The 13,937-nt window shown below is 39.0% G+C and overlaps 1 protein-coding gene across 3 annotated transcripts; it reads right to left on the bottom strand.

Moving 5' to 3' along the window:
* Positions 1-1,061: 1,061 nt before the first annotated feature.
* Positions 1,062-9,677, bottom strand: LOC129769903 (ubiquitin-conjugating enzyme E2 variant 1). 3 transcript variants are annotated; one of them, XM_055772439.1, is made up of 5 exons: positions 9,345-9,677; positions 9,177-9,276; positions 2,946-3,088; positions 2,757-2,882; positions 1,062-2,698 (listed from the first exon to the last, which is right to left on the bottom strand). In XM_055772439.1, the coding sequence occupies exons 2-5, from the start codon at positions 9,196-9,198 to the stop codon at positions 2,558-2,560; spliced, it is 432 nt and encodes a 143-aa protein (XP_055628414.1). In that variant the 5' UTR covers positions 9,199-9,276; positions 9,345-9,677; the 3' UTR covers positions 1,062-2,557. The 3 variants fall into 3 exon arrangements, with proteins under 3 accessions (XP_055628414.1, XP_055628412.1, XP_055628411.1); XM_055772437.1 differs by having other exon boundaries at positions 9,349-9,677; XM_055772436.1 differs by having other exon boundaries at positions 9,177-9,677.
* Positions 9,678-13,937: the final 4,260 nt, after the last annotated feature.

Genomic DNA, 13,937 nt, shown 5'->3' with positions numbered 1-13,937 from the left:
TAGTGATTATTTTATGAATCAAAAGACAAGAACGAGCTTTGATAAAGTTGTGGAATGAGTAACCCAAAACTTCGCGTTGTAATTGAGAAACACTTTCCAAGCGGCTGAGATTGAAAACGGAACGAACACAAGTATTAAGTGCTACCCTTAGCCTGTCCAAAGTTTGCACATTAACCGAAAGCAAAAGAAAGTCACACGATATGAAGTATGGTAAAATGGAACTTGAAAAAAAAAAAAGTTGAAAAGTTTGAAAAAGTCTAAGCTTAGTATCTTTATTCAAGTAATAACCCTTTAATTGAATTCGTTCCAATCTTAGAAGGTGACTTTTAGCTGCTGAGAAAAAGCAGAGAGAGCCATACTCCAGAATAGATAGAATATTTGTTTTATAAAGCGTTATGAGATATCCCGGATGAGCTCCCCACCACGTTCCTTGCCCAAGAAGACAAGTTACCTAGGGAATTTTGCAATGGTCTTTGCAAGTTGCCAAACAATTGTCAACATCTTTCACATAAAAATTATAAAGAAGGGGTCTGAGACATGAGCCTTGGGGTGGACCCATATAACTATTTCTGGAAGTTGTCAGTTGTCCTAGGGTGAAGTTCATTCGCTTTTCTGATAACAAATTGTACAATTGTACAAATTCCATGAGGTCCACATCTGTGCAGATTGTCTGACAGAATTCATATGGAAATCGAATCAAAAGCTTCCTTAATATCCAAGAATACTGAAGCCAGTTGCTCCTTGTGCGCAAAAGCCAGTTGAATATTTGTAGAAAGCAACGCTAGACAATCGTTTGTTTCTTTTGCTCTTGCGAAATCCAAATTGTGTACTTGATAGCAAATTATTTGTCTCCATTTGTCATCCATTGATCGAGTCTCCGAAGGATCATTTTCTCCAACAATTTTCTAATACACGAGGCCCAACAATCGGACGGTATGAGTTATGGTCAGACGCTGGTTTGCCAGGCTCGCAAAAGCCTATCGGTGCATAGACAAGAACATTGGGGAATTCAAGTTCAGACATACCTTAGATTTAAATAGGGTTACCGGAAAAGAAAACGATACATTTTAGTTTACTCACCTTTAATGCAGTTTTTAAAAGAACAAAAGCCGTATCATGTTTATCTCATTTTTTTATATCTCCGTTTACTGTTTTTTTTCTTCTTCAATTGTCGATAAAGGGGAAGGGAATTATCAACGAATATTTACTTGTTTTTTACTCATTTCTTCATCCGTACTAACTTTCTTTTTTTTGTATAATTCCACCAATGCTTCTTTCCCTATAGTAATAGTTTGTTCTTTTCTACACCAATGAATAGTGATATATTCGCTAAAGAGGAGAGGTGGAATGCAGAAGTCATTTCCGAAGTGTCTCGTAAAGTTTCTTTGTTTATAATTTATATTACCATGTTAATTTTCGTTATAAGCTTTTCATTTCACTTGCTGGAATAAGACTGTTCGATATCTAAATGATAATTATACGGGTAATTTTTTTCTCTTCTTCTCTTCCCCTCTTAAACGTTCTAGTTAAAGCAGTTTTCTTGTGTTAGTTTTCTATTGACTGAGAATTATATGTACTTCTGAAAGGTTTATGCAACAAAGTGCCAATTTTTTCATCGCTCATCGCTGCTGTGAACAACGTTGAAAGGGAACACAAATAAAAATATCCGTAATGTAGGCAAACTGAAACCCGTCTTTGTTTCCGAAAGACAAAACGAAGCGTTATAAATCAGTAATGCTTCACTTTTGTTGGTTTTCGATAAGTGCTGAATTGCATTACATCACTCGATAACTTTAGTAATCGATGTAAAGATGCAGAACAAAACTTCTTTACTTCTTCGCTAACATCTGTTGGTATTAGCTAGCGGCTTTGTTTCAACGAATTGTCTCTTCTTTCGCTATCATTCGTCGTGCTTTGAAAAACGACACTGATAGTCATGTTGATGCAAATGTTTACATCCTAATGGTTTTTTTTTCCTGTTTTCTGAGAAACTAAGTCATTCATAACAATCATGTTCCTAAAAATCAAATCTTTCATCTTCAACCAGGAAACGAATTTTAAATAGAATTACTAATCTTCAGCAGTAGTAAAATATTCACGAATAATATTAAACAGCAATGATTTCATTTTCTTTCTGTTTTCCGATTGAAGAGGTTCTGGTGTGCTTGTAGCTTAAAATGTCTGTTTCGTCGAGTAAGATCTGCTATTGCTGTTCATGTTTGTATTTGCTTCTGTATTCTATGCTGTTTCAAATCACAATAAACGTAACAGTGAATGAGAAAAAAAGAGAAAAGAAAGAATCATAGCAACATTAGTAGCTGTATTTGCAATAGTGAAAATTGTATGGTTGCAGCATTTCCTTTTCCCCGATTTTCTTTATTTGCTTTTATTGTTGCTATTGTTGATGATGTTGTTTCCTCCCCCTGCAGTGTGTATGTGTAGAGCAAAAGGCGGACGCGTACGCACACGAACAATAACACGATGACGAGACGCATATAGAGTAGCAAATACCAGAGCTCCCATCTTTCTCTCCGTTCTCTTCCTCTCTTTACGGCCACTAGAAGCAGCTTCCTTCCGGTGGCTGTGTTAACTTTAAATTCTCCTTTAACGTCATAATCCTACGAATTTCTTGAAGAATTGTCTTAATCGTGTATTCACGGTTCCATCTATTTAGCACGGGGACCATTCGGTGGTCAACCTGAAAAAGAGCAATGTGAGTAATTGGTAGCTTGTCGAAGGCAGCAACGGATACTAACCACTCCATTTTGACTATTGATGCAGTTAATGTTAATCTTTGACAAAAACTTCAGCGTAGGCGGCTCATCTGGGTAGCGTTCACCGCATTCAACTTTCAGCGAGTACATTCTGTTTTCGTATGGTGTCTGAAAGAATTGGTATTGGTTAGACTGAATTTCAACACATCACCAGGGCAGAAACCAACTTACTCTTGGGGGGCCAATAATCATACCGGTCCAGTGAGTGAGGGTCATGTCATCGTCGTTTTCCAAACCCCATGAGATAGTGCCATCGCCGACGCCTTTCTGTCCTGCTTCTAACTCTTCCAGCAGTCGGAAATTGCGGGGTACCACTGTGGGAATCAGAATCATAGACAAGAACTATTAGTTTGCTTTATTCATTTTACATGGCCATTGAGACACTCTCAGTGGCAAGATAAACTTTATTCTATTAGCTACAATCACAATTCGATATAACAGAAGATGATGAACTCCCAAGTTATCTCAAACTGACTACTAGGTATTTGATTCCATAAAAGAAAGTGTGGGTGAAAAGTGAAAGGTGTGGTCCGCAATTCACTGAACAATTTCTGGTTATTTTTGACCTCACAATGATAATTGGTAAAGCAAATTGCAAAGTCGGTGACAATTGGATGAATATCGATTCTTCGTGAATAGGGGGGTTTCCATACAAAAGAAACACAAATTTCTGCATAACTCGAGAACTAATCAAGCAAATGGAACCAAATTTGAGATGTTGGGTTTTTGGGTAAGAGAAATGTTTCTATGGTGGTATACACCCCTCGTTCCTCTGGAATGGAGAGGGGGTCCCAAAAAAATAATACACATATTTCAACAAAACATGACAATTGAAAACTCTGAAGGAAAATGGAAAAATTCGAAAAAATTAATTCGCATATGTTCTACAATTACATTTAGACAAGCGTTGTTAGTTCATATGATGTTTGCGCTAACGAAATTGATCTTCTTTCGAAAGTGTAAAAAAGATAGTGTAAATGGATATTGTGATAAAACGCACTCCTATTTCGTCTTCTATCTATATAAATAAAAATGGATCACCGAATGTATTGATGAGAGCAAAACTCGAAAAAGGAATTGTCCGATTTAGGGCTGTCTTTATTCTGATAGTACTAGGAATTTTATAGTAAAAGGTAATTTTAAAGATTTTTAGAAGATCAATCAATGAACTGTTCTGCTATTGGACCCATTAACGTGCGCTTAGTAAGAAAACGTGGATGTGACAACGAAAAATAAATTTTGGACGGGACGAAGTTTGCCGGGTCAGCTAGTATGTTAATAAAAATAAAACGCGATTATTATTTCAACTTCGGTTTTTTTTTTTTATTGAAGATCAGTTCAATGCGAAACAATAGTGTGGCTATCATAAGTGAAAATATTATACTGTATAGAACGAACGCACTTCTGACGAAAGATCTTTCATAAAATTTGGCAGAGTAGCTGTTGTGCATTTCCTGGATGCTGCTGGCCATTTTTTTCTGAATTCCTCCATGGTTTGGGCAAATGTTCCCTCCTTCTTAAAGATCCTTTTCACAATCGCCCAGTAACGTTCAATTTGTCGGAGCTTTGGACAATTTGGTGGATTGATGTTTTTCTCGACGAATTGGATATTATTGTCTGAGAGCCACTGTAATACTTAGCGTAATGTGCACATGAAAAGTCCGACCAGAAGAGAGTGGGAGACTGATGTTTTTTATAGAGGGGCAGCAACCTTTCCTTGGAGCATTCATAGGAGACCGCAGGCCACAAGGTCAAATAGCTTGCCATATTAGGCCAAGGACGTAGTAAACGCGATGCGGTGCGATGCGATACGAAGCGATAATTGTAGCTTATCGCGTGGTATGACATACTGATCGCTTTGGATCACGCGTTTTTTAATGTTTCATCCCACTCCATTCTACATGTAAACAACCCTGCACAAGGATGCCAGATATGATAACATATCTCCATTTTGTAAACAGTTGAATTTTGAGAACGTTTTTATATGTGAACATGGTAAATGGAAAGCTCTTAACGTAAATTTTTTCATTTTATGCATTATGTAAGTTAGAATAAAGTTATATGATTTATCGAACAAAACGAAAATAATAAAAGTAACAACTCAATTTTTATTTTCGTTCAATGAGTTCGGTTGTGAAGATATTTATGAAAATCGTCTGGCAACCATCACTTGCGTTCACTCGCGGCAAAACACTCCACAAACAGTTTTGCCGCATTGAAATCCGCATCACATCACGTTTACTATATCAGGTCCGGGCGGTTTGCATTTGATTTCCGCATTCGTGAACGTAACAGCTTTCCTGCAAACGAGCCCGCGCCCGCATCGCATCGCGTTCACTATGTCCTCGGCCTGAGAATCTTCTCTCCAAATCTTCTCAGCGCAATCGTGCATTCAGCATTGTCCACCTCCTCCTCCGCCGTAGAATTGCGGCCCTGGAAGCGTTCTTGAATCCTGTTTGCATATGTTTCGTCGTCTATCAGGATGCAGTGGTTGCTGTTGTCCTGTAGTCGTTTATACAGTTTTCGTGCCCTTGTTTTGGCTCGAGATTGTTGTTCTGTGGTTTTCTTAGACACCTTCCGCTTTTTGTATGTCTTTAAGAAGTTCCTGGACTTGATTCTTTTAATCATTCCAATGTTGGTTTTAAACTTTTTGGCCAAATCACGCGTTGATACCGATCGATGTCGTTTGATGTAGGTCACTACTGTACGATCCAAAATGGGCTGACTGGAACCAGGTTTTCTATCAAATCTACACTCTGTCCAACTTCTATAAGACCACCCTGATTATATTCCGTTGCAAAACAAACACTTAGGATTTCAACAGAATACATTCATACATTGTTGAATGCTTAAAATAAAGTATATTTCGTCAATTTCGTTCAAAAGTTGTTTGTTTATTTAATGTGCTTAAATATGATAATTTCATCTGTCCTATGAGACCATTCCAAAATTCATAAGTATAATCAATGAAAAAGTCAAAATGATCGGCTGATTTATATATACTTTTCCATTTCGGCTAATAACCTAGAGAATTCGTGTTGGAATACTATTTCCCAAATACTGCTGAACGGATTTCTCGATATTTTTCCAAGTTTCAGAAATTGCGACCTAGAGCTCTTCAATAGTGGTGTATCGTTTTCCCTTAATGTAGATTCTGTGTACAAGGATTCCCTAAGATTTTCAACAGGATTCAAGTCTAGAGAGTGAGCCGGCCAATCCAAAAAAATAAGTTTTTAGTTTTTCCATTCCATAGTTTCCTTGCTGGTATGAATAGCATTGTTTTGCTGGAATGTGATTTTTTTTGTGACGATATCCACGCAAAAACAGTAGTTGAGAGGTTTCCAGAACATGTAATTTTTGAATGATGTGAAAACTATCTTGAGCTTCCCGGTTGCACAGAATCCTGCCCAAACCATGCACGAACCTCCACCAAATTCCTGGTTAAAAATACTGTTCCTGCTTCCGTAAATCACGCCTGTATCTGTTGAAACCATCAGGACAATCTATACATGGAATTACTTTTCATTATGGTATATAATAAAATGTATTCTATTGGAAACATTCTTTGTCACAACATACCATGTCCCACTGTCGGTTCATGTAAGCTTTGGCAAAACTCAGACGTCTTCCGGTGTGGGATGGTGTAAGATAGCTTTAACCTTTTAAGCCCTCTTTTTGTGAGGATTTTTTACCAAAACCTAACGAATCGTCACCCGAGAAACATTAAAATTGAAATATTGCTTTATTTACATAAGCGATTTTGAGGTATTCGAAGCTTTTCTAGCTATTTCTCGTTTATCCCGGTCAGAGAGCTTCGATTTACGTGGAGCCCGCTCCTTCTTACCGTATCCTTGAGGATTCGCCAAATATTTGAGCACTACTTGATGGGATCGTCCAATCCGACGAGCAATTTCTCTGATACTAATATTTTCTTGGTGAAATGCATCAATTTGTTGTTCTTCTCTTTCCGTGAGCACTTTTCCCTCCGGCATTTTCCAGATTTGTTGATAAAAACAACTAAAACAACGGAAAATTTAATTGTCTTATAGAAACTTGACACTTGAAAAATACAAAAACATTCGTTTACGATCAGCGCTTGCACACACATATGAAAATCATGCAGTGTATGGTAATCACTAATACTACAGACTGGAATATAAATTGAAGCATGGTTTGTTTACAATGACACGAAGCAGCAATATCATGGCGCAGTTTAAGCCGCTTTGCGATTTGGCTGAAGATAGCAATATATTAAACGAAAACTTTGTCTGATGATTAAACTTCAGAATCTCATATGGGAGTAGCTCAGATTATACTGATCATGAGATGGATAAATTCAAGTTTATTCTGAGATATAGAAGATATTATTATTCATCAAAATTATAGAAACGGTTCTTAAAAAATGATTCTAACGTTGACCTATACTAAATACTTCTCACTATTCAAACGAGTAAGATAGAGCTGAGTACAAGAGTATGCGAGATATCGATTATTAAACTCATGATCATGCTTCATATCTCTAGAGTAATTTATAGAAAGAGGAAATAAAATTACATTCCCATATGTTCAACAACTACATTATTCAAGAGCAACCTAGTATTCCTCCTCATCTTTGAACCAGCGTTTGATTCAGCAATTGACGCAGCAAGCAAATGATTCATGGAATGAGTTCGAATCTTCGAGGTATAATCGCAAACTTGTCATTCTAAAATATACGCTTTCCTCAATTTAATTTAATGGAATATTATCTCATACACTGCATTAATTTTACCTACATAACGTTTAAACGTCTGAAATTATGCAACCGACATAACGTTCAAACGCCCGAAATTATGCAACCGATACGTCTCTTATGAACGGGAATGAACTCTTTCACTTCACGGAGTTTATTTTTACACGCAACTCTCCGTGACAATGATGATAGACACAAACAGATTAAGTGAAGTGTAAGTGACGTGAAAGCGTATATGGCAGTGATGTTCGTGATCAGGCCCAATATGATCCATCTAAAGCCGCAATGCCATCAGGGCGACTTAGTACATGCATAATTTTCGACATAATCGATCTTGTCGAACAATGTTGGTCTTATCCAATTCGCGTAGACGGCATCTTCCAATCTGTGAAGCAAAAACGATAATGGCTTTTCAGGTGGAATAAACGCACGTAGAAAAAGGCATGCTGCACAACCACTTCGAGCACGTCCACCACGATTCTTTGGAATTAAAATGTTTTACTTGCAACACTTCTGACGGATCTTTAACAGAATAGAAATTTGGCCCTAGAAATCAGGAGATCTCACACTACAGCTTGTACTATTTCCCATCAGTGAGTCATATCATCCCCAGTTTCTACATATTCAGTATTTGTACTGTTTCCCAGATACTGACTACCAACCGATGCACAAGGTTATTGCATCTAATGTTATTGCAAATAACTCAGAATATCGGTAAACCTATATCATATTACCGCAATTATTCCGATGGCGATTTCTATAATTTGGAATTGTTGCAACCACGGAAAATTATCAATTTAATTTCAAGAAACTTGAGCACCTTCTATTCAATGGTACCACCACTTTCGGAGGAGTTTTCACATAAGGAAGCAGTTTTGCGTAGTCCTCAGTTGATTTAGAGGTCGGTGGAATTTTAACGGCTCGAACGTAAAATTATGACTGTTTTTATCATTTTTTTTTTCCAGATATCAGTCTCCAATCAAACTCAGTTTCAGAGAAAAATACAATAATTTATTTCCAACAGCCTATTCGGCAAGTCTGAAATAATTCAATTAATATAACCTGCGCTGTCCATTGATTGCGAACAGCAAGACAACGAATGCAATGATGAAGAATGCACGTAAAACTCGGGTCAAAGTTATGCAGCACCTAGGTATAACAACAGCTTCATTTAGAAAAGAGAAATCCTGTTAAACCAAGCAACATTTCGCTGCAGTCCTTTAACCGTCGTTGTACAAACAAAAGCAGTGTTTTTGAATGAACAAAATAAAATATTACTGTTGTTCTGCTGAAGGGTGTGGATGGGAAAAGGGTTCACCACAGTGCGGAGATCAATCGATCCAAGGAATGGTGAGAGAACGACAATATTTCGCTATTGAGCACATTTCTTCTGTTTGACAGCTCAGGTGAAATCGCGTTAAATCTATGGGAGGAATTGATGCAATGCTCACACCCCAAAAGCACACTTCTTGGTGCCTTATGTACCATCAACTCTAAACGAAAAGCAATCGCATATTCACTGCGACGGCTGAACAAGTAGCAATTGTCATCCTTTCTCGTTTTTTCTGTTCGTTTCGACTCTCATTTTTCCTGCATTCATCGATTCATCGGCAGTCTATTTTTCATGTCAGAAACACTGGATGCACGACAAAAAAGCACCATATACTTACCAACACCGGTCGTGGAGGCCATTGTAGACTGTTTCTGTGAAGCTCCTGTGTTGGGGGGAGCAATTAGCCGACTTTCCTTCACTCCGTCGACCGAGTGGTGCTTCCGAGTATTATGTAGACGTAAAAAATCAGACGAACAGACGGCAAGGCAAAATATCAAATATTCACCTACTCGCTTCTCTCGTTTTCACGTCACCGCCGGCTAGCTTTTGTTCGAGCTTTTATATTTGCTCCACACCACAGCAGTCAGTTTATGAATGGTTTCTAGACTGAGAAAACTTTATATCTAAACGGAATTGATCCAACGCGCACTAGCCAATCAACTTTCTTCGTTGATTCACTGCTAATTTTTCGCCAGATATTGAGCAGCACTATGTTCACCTATTTTTGCAGTCCGCGCGGATGACCTGACACTCTCCTCCCTTTCGTGACTGAACTTTTTTTCAGTCTTGCGTTCGCGATTCTTCTTCCTTCTGTTCGACCGTCTCGATGGCAAGTACGTCGTTGATTGTTTTTTGCAGACTTTCATCGATTCAGATCGAGCGATTCCGGGCGAAAACGGAGCGATACACTGAGAGAAATTTCCAACCATTCCAACACGTAATACTTATGACAAGACGGGTCTATGGTACTAGGTGAGGCCGTTTCGTCACTAAGTTGGGTAGGGGACCGGTATATGAAAACAGTACGGAAGAAAGCAGAAAGGGAATTTTTTCCTTTAAGCGTGAAAGAGATAGACTGATCACGAGCGAGCTTGGGCACAAGCGTATTGTGTTTTGTTTACAAACAAAACACAGTAGACTTCCAAGACGGCTGAAGAGTGGTTTTAGCAAGTTGGCCCACCTTATACTTCTACGCGCCTTGACTTATGACAGACATACAACTGTACTAGCGTTTTTTTTTTTTTATCTTCGCTTATTTTTCGTCGGCCTATTTCCGCCACTTTAGTGCCAATCACCGACATCAGGGAGGCGACTCCACCTGTTCCTACCTATCAGACTCAACAACTTATGAGCCGGGCCAACTTCTTTTACTTCCGCTCCGAAGGAAGACGTAACCAGAGATTTTTCGCCTCAGAAAATCCCAACGACGCCAGCTGGGATTGAACCCAGGCCGATCGGATTGTGAGGCTGTTACGCTAACCATACAACCACTGGCGCCGTCTGTACTAGCGTTGTACCAGGGGATAGTAAAGACTGATTTAGACGGTGCCAGTCAACGCGCTAGTTGTAGACTCCAATCACTAGAGTCTAGTTACTTGAGCCATGTAAACACCCGGCTCCAGTTACTTGCGCAAGTATCTCACAAGTAATTGGCCACGCCAGCGAATAGAAAATTTTCTAGATACTGGCGCCAATAGATAAATGACAATTGCTTCCAAGCAGTGTGTCATACCAAGGCGCTTATATCAATGTATAACAGGTGAAGCAGCATCATCACTTCAATAAGAAGGGGATTACGGTTTGTGGAGCGGGGGTTGTTTGTTTTGTTATTGTCAGGATACGCTATTTTTGCATTTTTACATGCGAGAGTAGTGGAATGAGAATGAAATTCTACAAAATCACCCAAATCTTTTTCATAAAACTTGCGAAAGCGGAACATAGTAGGCATCGTTCGAATAAGCGTCGTAGCAGTTTGTAGACAGCCGCCGGCAGCGATCTGATGCCGTTTGTAAACAATACCGACAGCAATTCCAATATGGCTGAAAGTGCATTTCATATGATTGTTTCACCTGGTATATATAGAGGCGCATTGGATGAGACAACTGGTTTCTTACTCTTCTTCGTCGTGCAAAAATGAAGTCATGACAGAGTTGCCAAATATTATAAAATTCCGGATTTTTATAATTACTGTTTTTATGAATCGTAACATTTGGTTGGTGCGAATTTAATGATTTTGCATATTTTTAGTAAAGCAATCTCAAAAATGATAAAGGATAAAATAAGTCTTTTAAATACCCATATCTATAATATAATAATGATATCCATAACAACTCGTCTAAGATTGTCTGGAGAATCTTTTCTCGTTGATTCGTGCAAAACAACGGCGCTCAACTCCATTGTAATTCAGAAACAACTTGAAAATCGTGACTGTTGTGATCTTATCGGTACGATGAACTAAATACAATTGTTAGTTGTACTTCAACACAGCATTTATTACAATAACTTGGAAAGAATAACAAGCATAAATTTTTCTGTTTTTCCGTTTCCTAGCAACGGCTCCTGAATGACAAACTGTCAAACACATATATTGCATACAGGGTGTCACATCTCCCTTTCTTTTAAGAATTCGAAGGTTCCTCGTTTACAACATAATCATCTAGCTTTGTTGGTCGTCGACAGATACGTTTTGGTCGTTGTTCCAGGCGGCTGTCCTCAGGCGTATCCACGGGTATGTTATCCTGGTGAGATTCCTGTGGGAGAGAACAATGTTCCGATGACTGAATTGGCTCTTCTAACGAGTTGGTTATTTACCTTAAATGTGATGAATTCCGATCATAAACTTTTCCTGTTTCCTCATTCCGGATAGTCACCCGAGATCCCGTCTTTTTGACGACTTCATACTCTGTAGGGTTATATGTTGTACATAGCTTATTATATGGTGTTAAATTTTGCATGATGACCTTATCCCCTTCCTTGATAAACGATTCTCTTGTTCTCCGGTTGGCATTCTCTCTTTGACATGCTTCATATTTCAGGGACCAATCCTTATCTCTAAAATCTTCACTCGGTGGAGCCGTCTCAATGTCTTTTAAAGACGGTATCTTGGTTCTAATAGTTCGACCCATAAGTAGTTCAGAGGGGGTCTTCCCGGTGACTGAATGGGGTGTTACAAGAATACATCATCAAGTATTCTTCTAGATCTTTTCTCCAATCACGTTTAAGTGCATAGCTAATTTGTAATCTTTTCAGCAGTGACCGGTTTTGCCTTTCGACCTCTCCATTCTGCTGTGGCCAATATGGAGTAGAATAATTGAGAAAAACCCCGTTCTGCTTACAAAAATCCCCAAAATCCGAGCTCAGAAACTGCCTTGCGTTGTCGAGTGTAATAGTGCGTGGAAAACCTAGTCGCTGAAAAATTCGTTTCAATCTGTCGACCGTATCTTTTGCAGTAATTTGTCTCATCACTTCTTTCTACCGACTGTAATAGTCAATAATGACTAATAAATATTCTCCATTCGGTAAAGGGCCCAAAAAATCAATTGCTACATCTGTCCATGGCTCGAGAGGTAACGGTCTCCGAAGCATCGGCTCTGGCTTCTGTAGCAATCCAACTAAACGGCGGCTTCACATATAGCGACCCACCTGGAAATTTCTTTGTCCATTCCGTGCCACCAGACTCTGTCCCGCAATCTCCGTTTCATTGCAGATTCCCCCGGATGTCCTTCGTGTGCTAGTTGTAAGAATCGTTTTCTAAGGCCTATTGGAATCACCATTTTACTACCCCTTACAATTAGCTCTCCAACCAGCCCAAGCTCATTATGGAAGGGTTCGTACGACTTGAGCTCCATGTTTTTCCAAACCCCACTGCGAAGAGCTTCTCTTACCATCATCAATTCTCGATCATTGGCCGTAGCGTTTTCTATTTCGTTGATGTCTATTGCAGTAGATTCCATTATTGCAAGTATGAGGAATTTTTCATCAGATTCCACATTCTCGGTCGGAGTGATATGGTGTTCGGTCAATCTAGAAAAAGGATCGGCAGTATTTGCTGAGCCTTTCCGATATTTAACATCAAATGTGAATGACTGCAATCGCAGAACCCACCTTTCTATTCGAGAGCATGGGCGCGATGTGGGAGAAAATATGGCTTCTAACGGTTTATGGTCAGTTTCTAGTTCGAATCTGCGCCCAACAAGATAAACGGCAAAACGTTCCACTGCCCAAACAAGTGCCAAAGCTTCTTTTTCCGTTTGGCAGTATCTCTGCTCTGTAGGCGTCAAGCTTCTACTAGCGTAGCATATAACTCGTGGATTCATATCATCATTATCATGTTTAAACTAGAGATGCATCTGCTATAACTCTTGTTCGCATTTTAGTATCGAAAAATTTCAAATATTTAACGTCACTGATCATATCTTTCATTTTTAGGAAAGCTGCCTCATGAATGTCAGTCCAATGGAACTTTACGGCATTATGTGTCAACGAACGAAGAGGTGCTGATATTGTACCAAGGTCAGGCAGGAATCTTCCGACATAAGTAGCCAATCCAAGAAAACTCCTAAGTTCCTCGGTATCTTTTGGGGTCCGAAATGATTTCAGTGCTTCGACTTTACTCTCCGCTGGTCGAATCCCTTGACTGGAGATATGATGGCCCAGGAAATCTAGTTTGGTTACTTTAAAAAGACATTTTTTCATATTGAGCAACACATCATGATGTTTAAGAACCTCCATCACTTTGTTCAAACACTGATCGTGCTCTATTTCGTCAGCGCCGAACACAATTATGTCATCGATGAAACTAATACAATTCTCGCAACCCGCCAGTAGCTGCTCGAGAATTCTTTGAAACATTTCGGGAGCACACGACATCCCAAACATCAAATGCTTGTACCTGTAGGTTCCATGATGTGTAATGAAAGTGGTTATTGAACGCGATGATTCGTCCAATTCAATCTGGTGGAAAGCTTCCTTCATATCCAGTCTAGAAAAAAAACTTTTGCAGTTTTCATTCTAGGTAGAAAGTCGTCGATTGTCGGCATAAAATGATATTCGCGTTTGATTGCCCGATATGCCATCCACACAAATTCTCAATTCTCCG

The sequence above is a fragment of the Toxorhynchites rutilus genome, chromosome 2 (assembly GCF_029784135.1).
Source record: "Toxorhynchites rutilus septentrionalis strain SRP chromosome 2, ASM2978413v1, whole genome shotgun sequence".
Lineage (NCBI taxonomy): Eukaryota > Metazoa > Arthropoda > Insecta > Diptera > Culicidae > Toxorhynchites > Toxorhynchites rutilus.
This window is presented reverse-complemented; position numbering and strand designations above follow the sequence as displayed.

Bases quoted from the DNA above. Each gene is read 5' to 3' on its own strand.
- LOC129769903 (XM_055772436.1), bottom strand. From the start codon at position 9,198: ATGGCCTCCACGACCGGTGTTG. The intron at 3,089-9,176 runs GTAAGTATATGG...TGATTCCCACAG, and splicing joins GGCCTCCACGACCGGTGTTG to TGGTACCCCGCAATTTCCGA. The intron at 2,699-2,756 runs GTTAGTATCCGT...GCTCTTTTTCAG, and splicing joins TCAATAGTCAAAATGGAGTG to GTTGACCACCGAATGGTCCC.